The 23,097-nt window shown below is 38.8% G+C and overlaps 1 protein-coding gene across 5 annotated transcripts in view; it reads left to right on the top strand.

Annotated features, from left to right (window-relative positions):
- The window catches only part of EPHA3 (EPH receptor A3), a 338,330-nt gene that overhangs the window by 184,641 nt on the left and 130,592 nt on the right, over window positions 1–23,097 (top strand). For 4 of the 5 annotated variants that reach the window (XM_075034067.1, XM_075034068.1, XM_075034070.1 and 1 more), the window contains exons 10-13: window positions 3,101–3,226; window positions 9,750–9,935; window positions 15,347–15,408; window positions 17,724–17,933. In XM_075034067.1, the coding sequence (XP_074890168.1) occupies window positions 3,101–3,226; window positions 9,750–9,935; window positions 15,347–15,408; window positions 17,724–17,933 (584 nt within the window). Of the gene's footprint in view, window positions 1–3,100; window positions 3,227–9,749; window positions 11,006–15,346; window positions 15,409–17,723; window positions 17,934–23,097 lie in introns of those variants that run through there. The other variant, XM_075034071.1, reaches the window with a different exon arrangement.

The following is a 23,097-nucleotide window of genomic DNA, read 5'->3' as shown; positions in this document are numbered from 1 at the left end:
GGTGATAGTTTAACATTCATGATCAGAAGTAGGGGGGGCGTTCTTGGGTTTTTATCAGTGCATTTTGGATTTTTTTTCATCCTTACAGGACGAAGATAACACCCTTTATAAACACCGAGACTGGAAATTCCTTTTTTCCACCCCCAGAATTCTTGGTGTCTAGTGAGCATGTTTTTAAAAAGAAGCAGTAGTTTGTCTCTGAAGCTGTTTCAGCTCCAGATAAATATCCTGCTACACCATGTAAACCGTGTTGAACCATATATTTCTATTGCTTAGCATGTTGTAAGTCTAATGTACATGGGTTTTTTGCACACAACGCTGGCGCTGTACCATCTGCAAGAAAAGAGTTGGTACCATAATCAGCTGCCTCCCCACCAAATAGAATTGAATTAACATTTTAATGAGGATTTACCTGCAGTAGCTGGAAATTAGAACTGCTTCCTAATCCCCGTGACAATGGAGTGACTGTTCTCTGACTGTTCATATTATTATTATTTTAAGTTTGGAGCTCCTCCTTAGCTCCAGAGAGCCCTGAGCATGCATATTCACAACACGTGTGCTCCTTCCCCTGCACTGTCAGGGGATACACAAGCTGTAACAGTGGGTTTGCTTCGTGCAGCCCAACAACCGCTAACCAACTAGTCTCAAAAAATCTGTACGTTTACATGTGGCCCATAGAATTAATGCTTCATCATCCAAATTTAATGAGGTTATAAAATAAAAGCAGCCAGTAAAAAAAGTGTCACAGACAAATAACAGGGCAAAATTTGCTCTCCTTACTCCCACACAAAAGAAAGTTGCAATCGCTATTCTTAAACATGTCAGTGCTGTTAAATTCCTGTGGATTAAATTGCTTTTAATTTGGCTTTAGATATTTATGTACTGTTTTCTGAGTAGTGCCATGCTGATTCACTGTGTAGTAAGAACAGAGCCAACCATGAACCTGGTATTTCTGTTAGAAATTCTTGAAAATGATTTCTTGATTTTGTAGATATTTATCTGTGTGGATTTGTATGCATGCATGTGTGTGGCTGTGGAAACTTTATTCTACTAAATTACAGTCTTTCTCAAAGAATAAGAAAATTGCTCCTATGAACTAGAAAAAGATAAAGTAACTTCCATGGCTGTCGTAAACTTTCAGCATCTTAAATACAGCAGCTGGTTTTTTTCAGTCAGTTTATTCTGAATTACTTTAAAAAAGGCTTCAGCCATGAACTATTCCCTGCAGCCTTATTACAAATCCTATAATATTACTTCAAAGGACCAAAAATGTTTCACCTCCTCAGATCCTCTCTCTTTGCCTTCTTCGGCTAGGCCCTTTTTATTTTTTTGCTACCTTGAGGGCAATTCATGCTGTTAAAATGAAAATGTAAATTATTATGTTTGCACAGAATGAGCTGTAAAGTAGTACAGCTTAACACATGTGCATGTGTTTATTATCTGTTTTTCATGACAGAACCCAGTTACTATACAGGCTGCCCTTAATTATTGGTGTGAAGGGATTATTCTCCTTGCAGTCACCATCACCTGATCTTGGGAACCTCTGGGGTCAGCATTAAAAATCTGCAGCCAAAAACCCCACAGTGCAGAAGCTTTTAATTGTTATTTTTATTGGGGGTATGAGGGAGCCTGTAATGTACATTCAGCATGGACGGAAAGGAGCATTTACAAGATTTTTAACCAACAGCAATATACAGCCAATTACTTTTTGTTTTACTTGCAAGTAATTCTGTAGTTCATCGGGATCTTGAAGGAAACAGTCGGCATTTAATGCCGGGCACACGCAGCCCTTGTGTTAAGAGCATGGCTCTTAGTTTGCATTGTTTTCGAGGCAATTAGCTTGGGAACTCAGTTTTATCATTTCTTTGTCAATTCTGAGGCCAATAAATCGCCATAAAATTGATTTTTTTTTTTCCATGTACACTTGGGATTGTTTGACAAAACAATGGTGTGCTCTAACTAATGGTCCAAAGGTATTTTTTCCCATCTGTGTAACCCCAGCAAAAAAGGTTTAACTATTCTAGCAGTCAACAAATTGATGCAGTATAACAATGCCAAGCTGGAAAGGATATTCCTGAGTGGGTTAAGGCAGTGTTTGTAGGAGGAGCTAGCATCTTTTACAAGACCAACTGGTACAGTTAGGAGAAGCTAGAATACATGTCCAGGAATGCAAGTTTTGTGTCAGAAGCAGAAAACTTCAAGCTGGATGTAACGGTTATTTCACTTTTTGTTAACAAAACATCTTTGTGTTCTAGAATGAATACAGAGGCAGGCATGCACGCAAGGTACCAGGTACAAGCACAAGCAAGCAGAGCCTTGAGCTGGGAAAGGGGAATAAGGCTATGCTTTGCCTTCAGCATCTTTGCTGGAGAGAAAGGCTGGGAATGATAATATGTTCTTCCACCCCTAGTCCTGCTGGAGGAAGAGATGTGGAGAGCTTGAAACTGCCCTTAAAATCATTCAGTCATTTGAACTAGCACTTGCCCTGGAAAAACAGAACAATCCCTGGCCAGGAAACTGTAGAGGGGGATAAAATAATAGCATGGATGTTAGGGGAACTGAGCGCTAGAACCAGACTAATATTGAGAACAACTGGCTGCCATCCTTGTACGTACTAGCAGAGGGATTGAGGCAGAGGTGCATTTGTTCATGTATAATTTTTTCTTATGCATCTTGTTGGAGGACTCGGAAAGAAAAAGTTTGAGTTAATGTGCTCTCCTTAATATATTCCTAAGAACTTTTCAGATTGACTGTAGCATCACACATTTTATTCCATGCCTCTTTGTTGTGATCTTGAAAGGCACAATATAAGGCAGCAAGCTGGGAGGGGTGGGTAGTATTTTAATGTTTGAAAAGTGGTTAAATATGGCAAGTGCAGATATTTTTAAAATTGGTTCTCAGACTTCTGTGCAATAACTACATTAATGTCTCTGGTTTCACTCTATGTTAAGATTCCTGAAGACTCATCAAAAGCAGTTGATTTGAAGAAGCAGTATACCTTTTTCTTCTATTGAATTGATTTCTATTGTCTCATGAGCTTTCTTTAGAAGCATTAATTAAGTCTAAGTAACATTTTCTCTCTGAATTTGTTTCTACACAGTAAAACTCCCAGGCCTGAGAACTTACGTAGATCCACATACATATGAGGATCCCAATCAAGCTGTGCATGAGTTTGCCAAGGAACTAGATGCTTCTAATATATCCATCGATAAAGTGGTTGGAGCAGGTAATGACCATCAGATATATTGAACTAAAGGTAGTTTTTCGCTGTATGCTGTTTTACATCTTTGGGTTTATACTTGTGACTGGAAAAAAATGTTCTAAAGTCTTCAAATCAGTAGGTCATATTTACAGCTGACTTCAGTGCATATGAAAAGTTAAGGGCCACACAGTTCCATTTTTTTTCCCCAAAGAAAGCAGATAGCAAGACAGTTTTTCAAAGGACACCCATCAGCCCACACTTGGACATAGCACTGCTGGGAGTGAAAAGAGAGTTCAGCTTCACTTCTATGTTCCTCTTTAAAATCTGTCAGCACAGAGAATGGTATCAACTGTGAAGATGTTTTCTTTTTTTCCCTTAAAAGGACTGTTGATTATTATGCCCTGAGTGAAACCACAAACTCATTTCATACCAGTCACCACGCATCCATCAGACTGCAATGACCTTTGGTCATCGGATTGATTTTGGTCACTGCTTTGGATTTGAATTATCGATTTAGGAGGAAGGGGCTGTCTGTCTGATAACTGATTGTATGAGCCATACAGACGCCATAGATTGTTGGGTTTACAGAAGACAAACTGTCGAAATGAACAGATTTTGTAGCAGAGGAGCCAGATTACAGAAAGTCTCGTCTCACTGAGTTGTCCGTGTTGCAATGCACCATGTAGTTCCTGATTGGATGTGTGCTTGCTCTTTGAAGTGAAGTGGCAGATTGTCTCATCGAGTCAGAATATCATGAAGTGTTAGCTTTCCTGCTAAATTAAAGCATTTGTGAGAAGTACTATTGATTTTTAATCCATTGAAAATTACTGGTTCTTTTATTATTGATTTTTTGCTTCTCTCTAAATTTACCATTTGAATTAAAATCATGAGATGTGAGAGAGACAGACTTCTAGTGCACAGAAAAAGATTTTCATTTGGAAAAAAATGTAGAACCAAGCTACGGTACTCAGTGCATCTCCTGAATCACCCAGTAAAAAGAAACAATACTCATCCTCTCTTACTGCAGCTACTCAACTGCTTGGATGAAGTTAGGTTATTATCTGCAAAGGTAGAATTCTTGTTCCTTGCTGGTTTTAATTTTGCCCCACAAGAGTGCACTGTTCTCCATCATCTTCAGTCAAGGCAGCAAAGCTCTGCTTACTGCACATAATAGAGAATTAATATGGGGATAGAGAAGGGGGATACTGAAAAGCTAAGTTCAAGAGCAGTATGTTTCCTTATAAGACTTCCAGGAGCCTTCGTTCATAAATGTAAGCTTTCTAAACTTGGCCTATATGCAGTGTATGAATCTAGAAAACAAATTCATAAGAAGCAATGATATGTCATATTTTATAGCTTGTTGTTCTGACCTATTTTTAATCGGAATACAATGAGAGGTAAACCAAAATTTGCCAAATATGGCCTCTGAAAATGGAGAAAGAGTTTTCTGAGAGGCTTCAAAAAAGGAATATGTCCTAAAAGAGTCAGGTGGTATTAAAAATAAGTCCCTTTGCTCCACTCTACATCAGTGAAAGTGACAGTAGGTTCTGCAGGTCCTCTACATTGAAGCTTGGACTCAAGATATAATAAAGCCATCTGTTGGAGACCATGACTCAGATTCATGTAGCCTAAACTACATACGGCATTACAGTCAGCATTTCCTATTAACAATTGCCAGAGGTGCCAACAGGAGGAACCAGGCAGGGACGAAGAGCTGAAAATCAGGCTGTAGAGTGCTGGGAGCTTCCAAAATGCATTCGTAGCATCACTTTACACTGCTGTCATGTTCAGCACGTGGTAGCTTTTGCATTTGGAGTGAGTGCCTCCGAGGCTGCTTTTGCAGGAACACTTCTGTCCTCCCTAAAAGCAGAAAGGCATTTCCTGTCTCTTACTTGAGTCAATGACTTATTTGAGTGAATGACTTAGTCCTTTCCTGCCCTTCTCCTTTACAAATGCAAGTGTGAATGAAATTATAAAAAGACAGTGATTTGAGAAGAAGGGATTCATTTAACTGCATTGAAGTGTGACGTAAGTAATGAGACCTTCAAGTCAGGCAAGTAATCTTGATATTTGGAGGTACTTTTCCAAGTAGTTTTTCACAGCGTTAGCCAGAAGTCTCTGAGAATAGAAGGCAGTTTACATAGCTTTGAAAACCTACCCAAATGCAATAAGGAAATACTCTTGTCCAAAAGAACCTCAAGAAAAACACAAGGGATTTTAGTGGGAGGCTAAGCATAAGAAAATTGAGGTCAGGAGCCACTTTTTCAGATTTTTCTTTACAGTAATTCTTTCTTTTAAAACAACTCGCTTGTTTTTATGGATCCAGTTCAGCAAACCACTTAAGAAGTTTGAATCCAATTGGATAGCAAGAGAATGCTACAGAAAGTACTTTCTTGATTTGGGGTAGATTTAAGTATGTGTTTTGCTGAACATGAAAGCAAGCATTTGCTTTTCTTTCAAAGCTTAAACGTATTGTAGCACAACATCTTGTTGATCAAAGTGTTTCTAAAATTTAGGGGCTACCTTTCCATGAACTTACTGTGAAGGTTTGCAGTGTCTCAGTAAGAGCTTGTTGAACCTTGCTAGAGCTTCCCGAGGTTTATGAAACATTCAGCTTAGGTGCCTCTTCAACTCCGAGGGAGTTCTGTGCACAGCAGTACAATCATGATTTAAAACACAGCAAAGTAAAGGGAGTAGCTAATTTCACAGAGTCATCTTTTACTTGTCCCCTGGGTCTAAATGCACAGCAAATGCCATTCACTGATGCACTAAGCAGCCTATTTAAAAAAGAAATTAAGATCTCCTGAAGAGAGATTTTTATACCATGAACAGCCCTCCTAACAGTATCTGTTTGCTTTCCACATGTAAATAGACATATCAGTCTGCAGGGCAGGTTATACAATGTTTATGTGTGTAGCATAATTAAAAATAAACACTTCAGAAAGGCTTTACGTGAAAAGCCATCAACCTCATCTCTTAAAATCAGTGCCAGGTTTTCCACCTTCCAGCTTGAACACAAGTCCTTATTCCTTCTAAACAATACCTGATGAGATCGAGTCCATTTCTTACTGGGACCATATAATAATGATTTGCAGGAAAAAGATGTAGTGTAACTGCATGTCACTATGGGTGTCGACCAGATAGACTTACATAGCATCCATACTGTCCTGTATATGAAAGAACCAAAGGTTAACATAGTTGGGCTGCCCAGTGAGCTTTTTCCAGTGAAAACATTTTCCAAGAAAGAAAACCCATTTTATATTCATGGATAACAGTAAGGTCTATTGCTATAAAGGGTCCAACTTCTAGTCTCTTGCAGCATCCACTGGCCTCAAGGCACTTGTGGAATCCAATTAATCACCCAAGTTCTAAACTGTGCAGCCATGGCTAAATTGGACTGTGTTGATGGACATTACCCATAACCTTTTCCTTCCCAAAAGTCAAACAAATATCAGATATACAATTCTGGTCAGAAGTGAAGGATTGATTGCTGGTCTGCTTGCCGAAATCATAGCTATAGTCTCCATTGACAGTAACTGAACAATGCTTTTAAGAGGTTAGCTTGTTATAGCTTTTTGGACCATTAAAACATAGAGAAAAGGGAATACAAAGCTGGACATTACAAGATTTAGTTCAAGTACTTTTTTCGCTTCCTTCTGTTTTCAAGATGTGCTTTGGTCTTCCTCTTTGTGGTGCTCTGACAGTATTGAGCTGGGGTTAGTATTTGAACTGAAGCAGTGTTTGTGCTTCGTAAAGTATACTAGTCATTTTGGCTTGCAGAGGTTGAATATTTTTAATTGAGAAGTCTGAACGGAACTCAACGCCCATTAGTTACTAGTAATAGGTTTTACAGTTCATTTTCTGAGCTGCTTCCTGTCTTGGCAGCCTGAAATACAAATAATGTTAGAAACAATGGATGTAATGTAAGTGCTATTTTAGTAGTATATATGTATATAAGGGTATACCCTGGTTTTAATTTTTTTGGTTATTGAATTAATAGCACGGTACCGTGACTTGTTAAGGGAGAAGCCGCTGCCCAAGCATTCGCACACCAGTCAAGGAGTCACACATGCACACACACCACCCCAGGCTTTAACTGCTGGGTCTGGAGTCCCTTCACAGCGGGCGAGTCCAGTGAGCGATGGGTGCCCCTTCTGGCTCCTCACACACGCACTCATCCTTGGGTGCTGCTTCTTCCCTCGGGCTCCACCCTAGGTTGTCATTGCCCTATGACACATTTGTTCAGTTTGTTTGGTTAAATTGGCTGTCTAAAAGAGAAGCTTCAGAAAATAAAGCTGAAAAGTGACCTCTGGAGGTCATTCAGTCCACACCTTTGCCCCAAACAAAACTTGTTAGGTACCGTTCTTGACAGATGCTTATTCTTTACAATTTCCAAGATAAAAGAGTTTATAGCCTCCCTAAAAAAATCTTTTGTACTGTCTAAGTGTCCTTACTGTTAGAATTTTTTTCCTGATCTGACCTTTATTGTAATTTGCAACTATTTGGTTTACCTTTTATGTATAGAAAATGGAGTCGGTGTCCATCTTATTTATAACCATAATTTTGATAAGCCAAAACTGTTGTCATGTGTCTCTTCTCATTCCTTGCTGTATATAAATAACACCAAATCCTTGAGCTTTGAACGTGAACACACAACCCTGACTTTTAAGATTCTGGTCATTGTTATTACTCCCTTTATCATTCCTGAACTGCAGTGCCACAAATGGGATATGGACTCAATGCCTGCCATACTGGTGGCAAGTTGATGAAAGAATAATTTTAATTTGCACGTAAATGAGCTGAATGTAACATCTGAAATGTATCCCATGTGGTATCATATCTGAAGTCAATGGTGAATGGCTGTCAATCCATAACACGTTTCTGAGCATTAAATCTATGAAGAGCAACATGATTTAAATTTGCCCATTAAAATATGTGGGTTTTGGTAATTTTTAGTTCTCACAGATGTTGCTTAATGTAAACAATCAGCTGCAGAGATAAAGAAAGAATCATTGTGGGCAAATGAGCTCCAAGAGCCTTTGCTCTTTAGAGGCATAGTAATGCTATTGCATTTAGGATTATTACACATTAAGTTGGGAAAAGGTCATATGTCAGCAGTATAATCACTTTTTCCGTGATGTTTCACTCACAAATAAAAACAAAATTCCCAGTTTGCATAAAAATGATGCCACCTAGATTTAGATTTTTAGGATTTGTTTATTTCCAAGTCAAACTTTCTATACAAGGCCACACAACGAAATATGGATATGAAGGGCTATTTATATTTAGATCTCATGTATGTTGACAAAAGAACCTGAATAGGCATGTATTATTGAAAAAAGAGTGTTAAAGCCCTCCAATAACACTCTCTAGTTTCTTGAAAGAAAAAAACCCCACACAACAAAACATAAAACAGAACACCGTTCTTTTCTTCTCTGTTCAGTAAAGTTTTTTGCTTGTCTCTAAATATAAATAATCATATAGGGCAATTCTTGTCATCATGTTTTTTGTATATTTTATCCATTCTCTGTTTTTATTGTATTATTCATTATTTCAATTATTTTGTCGTTAAAACAAGGAGGCAAAAAGTTGCTACTGTAATTTTAACTGGCATGTTGTATGTGCAGTTTATTATATCATATGAAATCTAAGATGGGGTGTTGTATAACTGAGAATCAAACGTCAGTTGCTGCTCAAATGTTTTGTAAGATACTGAAACTTCCTTATATGCTTTCTGTAATCAGTAGGTAAATACAGAAATTTTCAAGTGAGTATTTTCTTCCAGCAATTTTTCAACATATTTAATACTTGCTCATTTGAATGCTAAGATAATCTTCCCTGTGCACTCTTCTTGGATGTTACATAGCAAAGGAAAAACCACGTTGTATAAAAGTAAACATGCAGTGATATCTATCTGCTGTTTCCTATTTAGAGCTCTCACAATATATGGTGGGCAAAATATTAATGGTGGACTATCAGGTTCCATAGCCCCATAGTGACAGTATATATTTGCATGATTAGATCAATCTGAATAATGATGGAACAAAGACAATCTGTATGGATTTCTTTTTTCTTTGTAGCTGTGTAGATAAATTCTTTTGTTAAGAATTATCTTGCTACTTTAATTGAAATAAGTAAAATAATTGGGAATTGGACTATCTCTGTCTGGTAGAAATGAAGAGTATAATGTTCAAAAGGATGCATGACTACTCTGATACTTCTGCGTTAATCAGTTAGCCCTCCTACTATTGTCTCAAAGTGCAACAACTGAAACAAAAAGGGGATTTTCTGGTGACATTTATGCATTCCTCTGCTCTGCAGTCATCTGGATATGCAGTGTAAATAAGGGGCATTGTCCAATTTGACAGCTGGAGAACCCAAGCATGGAAATGTTAAGTAGTTGTCTGAAGGCCTCCTTTGGAGCTCCGGTCTGTGGCCCACCAGTAAACATCACACTTCAGGGACTTTCACTGAACGCTAAGTCTTCTTTCTTAAATCCCCGTGAAATAACCACATTTCGTCTTATGTCATTTTTCCACTTTTTTAGGGGAATTTGGAGAAGTGTGCAGTGGGCGCCTAAAGCTGCCATCTAAAAAGGAAATTTCAGTGGCTATCAAAACCCTGAAAGTTGGCTACACAGAAAAACAGAGAAGGGACTTCCTGGGAGAAGCAAGCATCATGGGACAGTTTGACCACCCTAATATCATTCGGTTAGAGGGAGTCGTCACTAAAAGTAAGATATGACAGGGGCATCTGTTTTGCATGGGAAGTGTCAGCGGAAGTGTCCCTTCCAACCTCAAGTATTCTGCGATATTTGCTGATCTTTCAAGGAAGAGCAAAAGCAAGTAAAAAAACTGAACCATCCATGTTTACTCTCTGCAAACTCTTCCAGAAATGTTTATGTTACAACCCTGTCAATATGTACCAAATATCCTTCAAAAGCAAAACAGCAAAAACACATAGCTTGGCTTTTGCAATGTATATTGTATTTCCTCAAAAGCAGGAAAAAAGTTACCCATGTGAAAGCACCAGCTAAACCCATGCTGATGGATCCAATGAAGAATGGTGTCGGAGGCAATTGCCCGGAGTGCAGCTGCAGGACCTTCACTGTCTTGCTGCTCTCAGGCTGCTGAGAACTTAGAAACAAGACCCTGGATTGATTAGCTGGGAAAAATTGGGGAATAAAAATAGTATGCTTGAAAAAAATATAGAGAACATGGAGAAAAAGGAGCATTTCTGAAGAACACTGCAGCTCAGTAATAAACTGGAAGTTTTAATAAACTCCAGAGCTACAAATTGCTACCAAGTGGCCAGGAGGCACTTCCTGATAATCTGTTAGGAGTCATGGAGTCTGATGTCATAAGGTTTCCTAATTGCACTGAAGCAGTATGTTCTGCTTTCAAGTAAATCATCAGATGTTATTATTAGCACAAATTAATGAACAGGCTACCTGGCTACAGCAACTGATACTAGTAAATTAATCAGTCCAAATTTTCTCCTACATGGATTTTGTGCAGTGAAAATATTCCATGTGATATTCGGTATGTACCAGTATGAGGCATTTTAAAGATCCTGATCCTCCAGAATTTATACCTCTTAGTAAAAATCTCAAAAATAAAAATTGGGGGCTTTAAGCTGTCAGTAGTAAAATTGATTTTATTTCTTTGATAATATATATTTACTAATCAACATTTGCTAAGTCTGCCTTTGCGTGTTTTTGTTATGGGTTTGGTTTTGGGGTTTTGGGTGTTGTTTGGTTTTTTTTTTTGTTAAAGCATATTTTTGTTTATGTTTATGATAATAAATCACCTTCTCTTTTTGAGACAACAAAAGTAATTGAAACCTCCATCCACATGTGGTACCTTCCTGGAAAAGTAACATATTTGAAGAACCCTCTCCAGCTCCACTTTTGTTAAGATAACAGCAAGTTGTGACAGGCATTCCTGAATGGTGGTGTCGGTTTTAGAGTTCCTACCCATCTTTCCCGTGGCAGCCACGGTAGCCTCCTCAAAACCACCCAGATCCTGCATGCTCTTCTCCTTATGAGCAGCTGATGGGATTTGGTGCTGGTGATGCTGCCTCATTTAGGCAAGTTCTGGCTTTCATTGCTTGTGTTGCTGATTGTCCTCTACCTTGAGGTAGAAAGGCAGAAATAGTTGGTAGTAGAAGAGAGAGGTTGCATGAAGTACCAAAACTGGCTTGTTCTGCAAGACATAAATTCAGAGACTTCAGCTGCACTTCCTAAATTGCCATTGCAGCATAAGGTGATAAATTTAATGAGTAGTTAAGTGGGAGATCAACAAGATTTTATATGAAGTATTCTTAAAAAAATTTCAGGAATGCTCTGAGATTTTTCAGGGGAGTCGAAAAAATTGGTAGGATGTTTTCTAGTTCATCCTAGAGGACTGCTGGCAAAGCAGCTCCTTGCCATTTCAGTGAACTGCTTGGAATGTGCTGAGGACATTTCCAGTTTAACTGGGTAGAAGTATACTGAATACATTGCTGTTAAGTAGATGGTTTTAAGGAATCTTTTTTTTAAAATTGTGTGATTCAAGGTTTCACAAACATAGACAGGTATGAAAGAATTTCATAGCTTACTGCAACAAATTATATGAAATAAAAAAAAACCACAAGAATGTGTCTAAAAATAACTAGTGAAAGATATGTAAAACCCTGTATGTTATGAAGAGACATAATTACAATAATAATGCTTTCTCTAGGTGTGATTCATGAAAGTCTGTTTTGCTGATTTAAATAACAAAGAAGTTATTCTTCAGCTTAGGTCTCGCAGTCCCATTAGGAAAGGTCTGCCAGGTCTGCCTGTATAAATCCAAGTTATCTCTTGCTTTTTAATGACACACACTCTGTACATTCAGAGTAAGATTTGCAGTCCCAAAATTACTTGAAACACCAGCATCAGTCTGTACACAGCTGAGCTAAAATCTATTTTGTTACATTTTGTATTCCTGTGGCACTTGAGAAAATAATTTAATTGCTGTGCACACAGGAATTTGTGCATTGCTTTTGAATGTGCATTACTAATTCTGTCTGTATTCTGTATAAGTGACTATTAGTAAGTTTGCTACTCAGCTGTATTCACAGCAGACTGCTGTCTGTTTCGGGGGGCTTGGGAGTGCCAGCTGCCTATCACAGTATGAGAGAGCAAGCTCTGAATATTCCCAGCTGAAGTCAATAAAAGCCTCAGGGATACAACACCCTCTCCAGATAGCTTGAATACAGGAGTTGAGAAAACTGCTCTGAACCTATTTGTGTCCATTTTACTGGGTAAAATTATATGGCATAAATGCAAGTAAAGATAATAATTTAGTTTCTTTAACATTCTGTAGGGTGATAGAAGGACAAGAAGGCTGTGGGGTTTGGGTTTTTTTTAAACCAAACCAATATAGCGTAATAACAAATTAGCAAGTGCTCATATTTTTTAATGATAGCTATTAAATCACACTCAAAAGCGTTAGTTTATGTACAGTCAGTAGAGAGCCCGTGGAGTATTTGCTGGATCACTCTCAGTACAGGTAATGCATGATAAACAGGCAATACAATCTTTTCTTCATTAACCAAATTCTTTTTGACAGGCGGCCCTTAGCTATGATCTGGCTTTTCATACTAAGCAGATCTCTGAAGCAACTCCTAATAACTGCAGTTGTCACAATCCCTACAACAGGACCATTTGGTATGAGAGGTTCTCAAGCTGGGGTGGCTCTGGTTTGCCAGTGGGACAACCCACTGGCAGTACGAAGGAGGTGCACCCACCAGATAAGACTTCAGTCCTTTGCTCCAGCACACAGTTGTTCCCCTGCTTCACATTGATTTCTGTTCTGCCTTTTCCTGCCGCGACACTCGTCTCCTGGGCACGCTGTAGGCAGTAGTCTTAATAACCAGCGCACATGTTCTGCCTAGTTTACTAATAATTTACAGCAATTTGTAGCCTGTTAGTATAATAAATTTCGGCAACACTGTTGACACAAGTTGTTATCGTGTATAAACGGCTGTGCTTTGATAAATGAATGCAGAATGTTCTTTTAAAAGTGCACCGTGTTGCTTCAGAGCATATGCTTCTTATTATGGACATATTTCCAACTGAACAAGAATGAAACCCTGCACTTGGGGATTTCTGCGTATGGGTGAGCAAGGCAGGAAGATGCTCTCAATAATTTGAAAGACATATCTTCTTACTCTAATTTCAGTCTTCTGATGTGTCATAAAATTGACTGAGTTTATACAGAAACCAGGCAACTGTCTCCTGGTTTCAAAGTACGTGGATTTATCGTAGAAATTTTTGGATAGCCCTACTGCTGCGCTGCCCTTTACTTGAAAGATCCAGCAGCATTTTCTATGTGTTATCAGAAATGCCTTTGGTTAATGTTATACACACCATGTAAGTTAGGTACTTTTCCTTGCACTGCATATTTCTTGGTAATAAGAGTAAGGAAGCAACAGAAATCACTTTGAGGTTTTACATCATTAGGTCTTTTATCTGTACTATATCCTATATAATTCAAGATTAATGTTTTGGATAAAGAGTTTGTTCCTACTAGTTAATGGATGACAGAGTCGATTACCCATTAGCGTGATTCCCACAGTATAACACATCATTTGCACAGCCGAAAGAAAATATTTTAACCTATTAATCCATACAAAGAGGACAAAGGATTTTCTTTTTATTATATTAAACTCATTCTTTGTAATCAATATTTCTCTTCTAAGAATTTCTATTTGGTAGAAGTTGTATTTTCTGAAAAACAAAAAAAGAAGTTCTTACCATTTACTTTGCTTTTTTAATAGCTTTCTTGCTTTTAATTATACTGGGTACCTCTTTCAAGCCTCATGCTGTTTAATTTTAAAAGCTAAAATATCACCATGCCTGCTATACAATATGCAGGCCTTTGTCATGCTTTTATGGTCAGATGCCTTCCTGTATTATATGTGAAATAATAATTCATCTCTTTAAATAACTTCATGTTCTTACCCACCTCTCACTCTAGCACAAAGAGAAAATAAACAAAGCTTTAGAAAATATTATGAAATAATAAAATCCATGTGATGGTAAAATATTAGCAGGGCAATGACCTTTGTCTGGAAACTTCACCGTCATCACATTAATTTTTGCATTCATTTCTCTCCAGCATGTCAGAGTTGCATATGAAATCTTGGTTATGTTACAAAAATACCTTAGGGTAGAAATAATGGTTTCACAAACTGATCTGAATCTGCACATACAAGTTTTGAAAGATATTAGAGGCTTTTCAAGGATGCAGGACTGTTTCTTTAGAGCGTGCCGCTGCCCCGTGGATGCAGCGTGTTTGGCTCCCAGCTAAGTTGTGCTTGGCAGGAGGGGAGGTTCGTGTTATCGGCAATCCTGCCGCGGAGGGAGGCAGGACTGCCTGGAAAGAGGGCTAACCTCCAACAGTGGAAGGTGGCTGTGTTACAGCTCTGCTTCTCTTTCCAATGCCCCGTATTGCTTTTACTCTGCACTTTCCCTTCCATCTCTATCCCCACCTCAACATTTTCCTCAGATTATACTAGGAAAATACTGAAGCTCTACGATTTAAATGCATTGTAAATGCCCTCCTGAGGGAGAGTTTTTCTGCTATTGCCTCCACGTAAGCTATTTGATCTCTCCTTTACTGTAGTATCTGAGGAACATACTGACTGTGCCTACGTGGTAGAGCACCGCTCCACAGTCCTTGCACCTCCGTTGTGCAGACCAGGGCACCTCTGGAGAGAAACTGCAGCTCCCTCCCAGAGGGGGCCTGGGGACAAATACATGCCAGAATACACCTACTTCATTGCATAAATTCAACGATTATGTGAATGATCATATTCAGCAGTGATGGATAAGACACCGTATACTGAATGCACAGGATGCTTCACTTTGTTTCTTGGGACTTGAGCTGTTAAAAATTGTATCAGTATATGCTGAAATGACTGTTATTTCTGTCGATGTCAGTGGAATCACAATTATGTTGTGGACAGAGCTGGTTTTGCCCATGCATCTTTTGCTTTCTTTCTAAATGTAAAATTATCCTTGGGATTTGGAAGATTTGGGCACATTTCTGAAATGCCTGTTTTTACTGATCATTATGTATTCCTTTTAAATGCCTGACCCCTGTAATATATTTGCAGGTAAACCAGTTATGATTGTTACTGAATATATGGAAAATGGTTCCTTGGACAGCTTCCTACGGGTAAGTGCAATAGAGAACTACGTGGTGCAAGACTGGCTCTTGTTCTGAATTTGTTACGAATTTGCTGCCACTGTACTCTAATCCATCATCAGCTCTTGTAGCTTGATATTTCATTATTTCCATTTGGGTTTGCATGCATTGTGATGTGCTCAGAAAGCCAGGTAAGTGTCTCCTAGTCCATTTTGACTGCTTGCAGCAAGTATTATTCCAAAATGAAGAACACTTTTGTTTTATTAGTATGTCACATCAATAAAAAAACAAACTAAAACAAAACAGCATTCTGGCACACAAAAATGGAAATTGTTTTTCTGAGGGCTGAATTATTACCGTAACGCAGTTGTGCTTATTGGTTGGCAGCCTGTATGTCTTACCAAGCAATTTCAAAAGTGAACAGATTTGTGGAAATTTTATCAGTAAACCAATAGTATTGAGCCAAGAGCCGTTTCCCTAAATATGAAAAGTTTAGGGAATAACCCCATGCCTGAGGGTGTTTGAAATGTTTTGCTAGCAAACTTTATTGGCCTATTTTCTTTCCCCGATCTTAGACATACTAATACTGTTGTTGATTTATCTTTGTTTTCTGTCAAAGTGGGTCGTGAGCCTAAAAAAATGTGAACGCTCCCTGTGTCACCAAGATTTACTTGTGGCAAAACAAGAAGTACAGCAGAAATGAAATCCCATCTGAGGGGAAACACTAGTTTAATTTTAATTTGTTAGGGTAAACTCAGCCATGGATGGGAGACTGCTTTGGTTCTGCCACAGTTGAATGACGTTATCCCCCAAATTCATAACACTCAACTAGATGTTTAACCCCGAAAAGGGATATATCATCAACCTTGGTTTCAGTATGTACTATATATGTTATGATGTTCACTGGAGCATGTAAAGTATGTATAAATAATGTGTCAGTATATCTGAATGAAATATATCTGTACTGAACTATATACATATTGTTTAGGCTGAAAATCCTTGAAGAAAGCTCTGAGGAAAGGAGAATAATTTCTGACTGTACAAAACAGTTGTTCAGCTTGTTCGTTCATTTGAGTGTGGGGTTTGGGGGGGGATTACTACTGTTTTGTGGAAGTATAGATAAGAACCTTGTGACTCATTAATATCACAGGCAACTCAGGCCATGTAACCTTTTTTATAAATGTCTTTTAAAACTAGTTAGTTTCCTTTCCCCATTGCCATTGAAAGGCTATCTGAACGTCTCATTCCTTTTGTGGTTAGAAACCTTCTGATTTCTAGCTAAATCTTTTGCAGGGTCTATATAGATCCTCTTGTGTTGGCTCTAGTTAAAGAAGGTTTCATAACAGGGAACTGTTGAGGGTCTTCCGTAATAATGAATTTTTTCATGAGGGGGAATACTGAGAGGCTATTTAAGCATCCACTGTGACATATTTGTCTCATGTTTACAGTGCTAATATTGCCCCTAAGTATATTAATCAAAAATGAAATGAATGCAATCAGTCTTGCAGACTGATTCATATGAGCTCACCCCACATGGCAGAGCCAGCTCCCATGTATTTAATAAAATTCTGGAAGAAGCAGCAGGAAGAGCTGGAGAGCTGCCCATGATGATACATTTACAGCACTGGGGGATCCATCTGAGAGCAGCACTAGGACGTTCTGTTGTCCTGTCCTCTATGTATCCGTTTATCAATATCAAAGCTAGATGTTAACAAACAGCACTAGTAAGAGCTGGGAGATTTAAAACGTGTCTAGAAGTAGACAATTAGAAATACATGCAACTATTCGTTTCTAAGCTAAGTCACAATGTGTTTAGATGATTTTTGTGTTCCTGAAGTTGAAAATTTTGAGGAATGAGTTAAAATTTAATGGAATTTGAAAGCCACTGAATCAGATCAGCATTTGCTTTTGTTAAAAAAATGCTTGTGTAATAGAAAGCTTTCATTAGTCCACTGGGTCAGGCTGGGATTTTCATTAACAATTCCTATGGCCTTTCAGGGAAGTTGGGCAGCTCGTTCCCTAATGTCCTGACACTCCAGTCTCATGAGTACACACAACTTAGATTTACGTACTGCTTTCACACAGGTCCCATCTAGGAAATTAAAATTCTGATGACAGCAAGGACGGGAAAAATGCATTTTTATCTGAATTGAAAATCTGTCCCCTTCCCTTGGCTGATTGGGAGATTATCCTCTGCAGATCAAAGTAGTTCCATGTGTGGCATTTAAATCGTGACCCCTGACTCACGAGCTGTTCAGTTGAGGAGCTTCCAGGGTCTTTATCAAAAATTCTGTGCAAGGAGGAACATGTCATTTCAGAGATTGTTCATTTCAAATGTTTTCCAGAAACATGATGCCCAGTTCACAGTCATCCAGCTAGTAGGCATGCTTCGAGGGATCGCATCTGGCATGAAATATTTGTCAGATATGGGTTACGTCCATCGAGATCTAGCTGCTCGTAATATCCTCATCAATAGTAACTTGGTATGCAAAGTCTCAGATTTTGGACTCTCTCGTGTACTGGAAGATGACCCAGAAGCTGCTTACACCACAAGGGTGAGTTTCTGTGTTTGTTTATCCTTTTAAAATTCTTGTTGGTTGTGGCAAAGTTAAACTGAAATCTGAGGGAGTCCCTGAGGCTTATACTCTGTATTGCAGAGACCATCCAGTCTTGCATGCCCAGACTTGTTCAATAAACCATATGCTCATCACAGCTATTTTTTAATCCATGTCTCAGAGAAGATAAAAGGCAAAGATATATGGTTTCTGTTGGTAGATTATTTTTCTTAAAGTATGCAGAATTCATGGTTCAGTTTCTTTCTGCTGGGTGTGTAAAGGAGTGAATACCACAATTAAGGCCTCAGTTGATTTGGCACACAATAACGTAAGACTTCATGTGTGCCTTGAGCAGGTTTTGTTACGCTGCTGATTTAGCTCCCACCCACTAAAAAAAATCCTACCCAGCAATAATTTGCCTGAGTGGAGCATACCGATATCACTGTTCTGCAAGGGTGTATCAGTTATGCCTGCTGTTGTACCCCTAACTGAGTAAAAACTTGAGTAAAACAACAAAAAAAGATATCTTGCTTAATAATGTAATAAGCCTCCTGTACTTTCTCCTTCTTATATCATATATACAAAGTGGTACCTGTCTTTTGGAGATGTAATGATATCAAGGAGGAGACTTACTTCTGACTGTTTTGTCCTGAGATAGAGAAGCTTTTAGCAGATTGGGGACTGCCCATAGTGTCAGCTGCTGCTTGTTTCTTTTCTGGATTTCATTCTGCTTGAAAAGCTACCTGGAAGGTACACTGTTGACTTAGAGCCTTAGCAAAGCCACAGTGTCTTCTAAATACAGCTTTGCTGCACATCTTGTTCTCAGTTGAATAAGACTTCTGTTTTATTGTGGAAACCTTGAAGGCATATATTTAGCTTTGTGTATGTAGTTATTACACTGGGATGTCTGGTTGTTGACTTTGATCCTATTGCAAGTGGATTTTATTAACTTCAGAAAAAATGGCATTCATATCCCGTATCTTAGGTGAAATTTGCAGTGATGCCTAGTAATTGTCGCCACTTCACTGTACAAACCCGATTAGAGTAGAATGTAACAGCAAAATCTTAATGTGGGTTTTCTAGGGCTTCCTTCATTCCTGATCACTGACAGGAGCAATTAATTATTGTGGTAGTTGTGCATGCTATCTTCTTCTTGATTGAAATAAAATAACATGCGACAAATGAGTAAAGAAAACCTAGCTGTTTTTTTAAACATTATATATACATTATATACACATACATTTATAGATATGTATATATCAATCATACCTTCATAACTTACCAGGCGTAAAGACTCTATTTTTCACTTGACCTTTCAGTGCTTTCTTTGACCTCTGATAAGCTTTGGCATGTTGTTAGAAATATGCAGTATATACCACTTCAGAAAACTGTCTGCAGAGATCTCTCATAGTTAATATAAAGAGACATTAGTAGGAGAAAGCAGTTTTCATGCTCAGTATAGGTTCAGCATTCATAAGTAAATATTAATATAATGCAAGAGTTCCTTGAGAGAAAATTGTCTGTAGTTCAGCCAGAGGTGTACTGCCATGTCAGATATGCTTGCCTGCCCTCTTCTTAAAAACTCCTGTGAAAGTAATGGGTGTTACTGTCCCTGAGGTAAACAGTTTTAGATATAGTATTTATCTCGTCTCATGTTTAACCTTCCTCCCCCAGGATGTACTTTTGCAAGCTAAGGCAATTACTCTGTGTCCTAACACCACTGCCCATAGGCAGGTGATCGATCTCCCCTTTAAAGCAGCTGCTTACATGCATGGAGATTGCTGTCGTCTTCACACGCATCCCTCCATTCTTTTATTTTTTAAGCAATTTTTCCAAACTTACTGTTCTCGCTAGTCTCCTTCAGATTCTTTTCAACTTAACTACATTTTCCTTAAACGTGAAGCCCAAAACGAGATACTAATCCCCAGCACCAAGCATAGCATATTTATCTCATGTTTCTTACACATGCCCTTTCTGTTAATATCTCCACGGATGAGAAGCCTCTATTCCTCCTCCCACCCCCAGCATGGTTGGCTCGTGCTCTTCTGCTTAGACACATACCTCTGCCAGGCTTTGAAGTTCAATTGTCTTATTCCAAAAATCATCTGGGCATGCAAACTAATCTATAATTTAGTAATGGCATTTTGTGTACTCGCATTAAGAGCGGAAGATACCTTTAAGTCCTAGTTAACTTAGATGAAAAGGTTGTATAGGGAGGAAAAATTAGCTCCCCATCAAACTGCATAGCACACAGCTTTATAAGGGAAGCACACTTCCCTGAAAATGAAGAGTACATCAGTGACTTATATCTGTGGGCGTCTAGGACAAACCAAGGTGTCGGTGTTTCTGGCCAGTGTTACATGTGAATTTCCTATGGCCAACTGCAGTGTTGATTTTTTTTTTCCTCCTCTCCTTCTGCCACCTATTTTCTAAGCCTACCTGCCTATTTACATTTAGATAGTGAAATCAGATGGAAAGAAACTATTTTGTGAAGTGTAATCATCTGTGTTCAGTAAACTCCATCTGGCATTTATGGTGTATATGCAAACTGCTGCAGGAAGACGCTCAGATAATTAAAACCTTCAAATACAACCTAGGACAAATCTGATTTCCTTCAAAAGTAGTTGTTGAATATACCTCTGCCCCATCTTGACTCTGAGAGAAAGACAAGGCTATCTGCTCTTCATCTTTTTGCTCAAGTTTCCTTTGAAGTGAATCTTGTATACATGTCCAGGTAGTGTGTCCCTGGAGTGTATTTGATCCTCAGCTTAAAAAACTGGGGAGCACAAGTGTGAACCAGATCTGCAGTCCACTGGTGGAAAGCTGGGCAGTTCATGTTCCTGCTGCTTAGTCATATCTCAAAACACAGGACCATTTCCTAGGCTACTCCTAGTGCGTTTTGCAAGCACTAATTCTAGAATTATGGAATTGTGGAATAGTTTGGGTTGGAAGGGAACTTTAAAGGTCATCTAGTCCAACCCCCCTGCAATGAGCAGGGACATCTTCCACTAGATCACGTTGCTCAGAGCCCCACACAACCTGGCCTTGAATGTTTCCAGGGATGGGGGATCAACCACCACCTCTCTGGGCAACCTGTTCCAGTGTTTCACCATCCTCATTGTAAAACATTGCTTCCTTATATCTAGTCTGAATCTACCCTCTGTTAGTTTAAAACCATTACCCCTTGTCCTATTGCTACTGGCCCTACCAAAAAGTCTCTCTCCGTCTTTCTTATAAGCCCCCTTTAAGTATTGAAAGGCTGCAATAAGGTCTCTGTGGAGCCTTCTCTTCTCCAGGCTGAACAACCCCAACTCTCTCAGCCTTTCCTCATAGGAGAGGTGTTCCACCCCTCTAATAATTTTTGTGGCCCTCCTCTGGACCCACTTCAGCAGGTCCATGTCTTTCCTGCACTGAGGACCCCAGAACTGGACACAGTACTGCAGGTGGGGTCTCACCAGAGCGCAGCAAAGGGGCAGAATCACCTCCCTCGACCCGCTGGCCAAGCTTCTCTTGATGCAGCCCAGGATACAGCTGGCTTTCTGGGCTGTGAAAGTACATTGGCAGCTCATTTCCAGCTTGTCATCCACCAGTACCCCCCATATGACAAAACCAAGACAAAAATAGTGCCACTTTTTAAAATAATGGCATCATCCCAAACAATTTCATGCCCTTACAACTAAAGGATGAAAACTACTCAGTAAGATCTTTCAAAAGAGGCATCCAAATTATATTATGTTATTAAATCCAAATTATAACTGCAATTCCAAACATTCAAACAGTAAAGAGTGCATATTATATTAATGGGTAGAGAGTTTTGCCTCCCTTCCACTGCTTCCCACTCCCAGTTCTCTATTTAGTATCAGTGGTACTAGGCAAATTTATAGAGTTAGCTGCAAAGATAGATGTTTTATCTATTTAGTCTCCTCTTTTACCTCTATTTTCTGCCTGTAAATGTCAAAGCCTGAGAACGATTCCATTGCTTTAATTCATCATTGCAATTCAGGATTGGTCTGCCCCCAAGAAGCCCAGTCAGCCCTTCAGGCTTTCAATACACACCACTGACTAGGTGAAATTTTATGTTGTTCTGTTCTCAGCAGCTGTGTCTGAAGCTTTGCATAAAGAATATGAATGTGTATCCTTTTATATATCAATTATGTATGTATCCCTTTATATATTAATACATAATCTGTGATATTCATGCTATTGTACAAGAGCTCAGAAAGATAATGTGAAGATCACAGGTGTATATGTGAAATACAGGGAATCAGGAGTTGTAAGAAAACTTTGCTACCTGACAGGATCATTTTTTACCTCTTGAATTATTGTCGCTGACTCGATACCACAAAAGCCTTTGGCAACCTGTGGTCTGCCTGCTTACAGAAGCAGAAGCCAGCATGTGAATCAGGCTGACTGGATTTTTTTTTTACAAAGTCTTTGTGCCAGAGGGGATGTACTGTAATTATCTGTGTTCTCCGTACCTATTCACTTTTAATTGAAAGGCCAAGACTGTATTAAAATTGTCATTGTCAAATTGATCTTTATTATTCTTTTTATTTTTAGATGTCTGTATGACAAGTGGGTGGACTAATGATACAGTATGAACTGGAAGTAAATTTAAGCCATCACACATGTAGAGGGACTGTAATTACATCTCTCAAAAGCATAATATTTGGGTAATCGGTAGACAAACTTTGACTATTTAAGCGCATAGCTGGATACATCACTGATGTTCATAGCATTTCAATGTAAAACACTGTCCAGTTATTATATTTGCATGGATAACTTCTCATTAAAACTACATCACTTCAAAAAATACTGTGCTTTGATAGCAAGTATTCTGGTAGCCTGTGCCCCCACGTAACAGTGCTGGAGCAGGGAGTGCGTGGCAAGGCACTGCTCCATTGTGTGCCACAGGGAAGGACGCAGAGGTCCTCCTGCACACGTTATTGCAACTGGTGCTTGACAGAAATTTGTCGTGGTTCGTTTGTTTCCTATATATGCAAAAACATGGTAATACAGTTTGAGTGTATTGAAGGGAGTGCTAGAAAAGGAAACAAAACCCCACAAATTCTCTTGCCTGATAACCGCGAGGGACAGAAGCTGTGTTCTGTTATAATTTACCACTCAAGAAGGAGATAATGTAAAGATAAAAATATTAATTAGT

Source organism: Buteo buteo, chromosome 8 (assembly GCF_964188355.1).
Source record: "Buteo buteo chromosome 8, bButBut1.hap1.1, whole genome shotgun sequence".
Lineage (NCBI taxonomy): Eukaryota > Metazoa > Chordata > Aves > Accipitriformes > Accipitridae > Buteo > Buteo buteo.
This window is presented reverse-complemented; position numbering and strand designations above follow the sequence as displayed.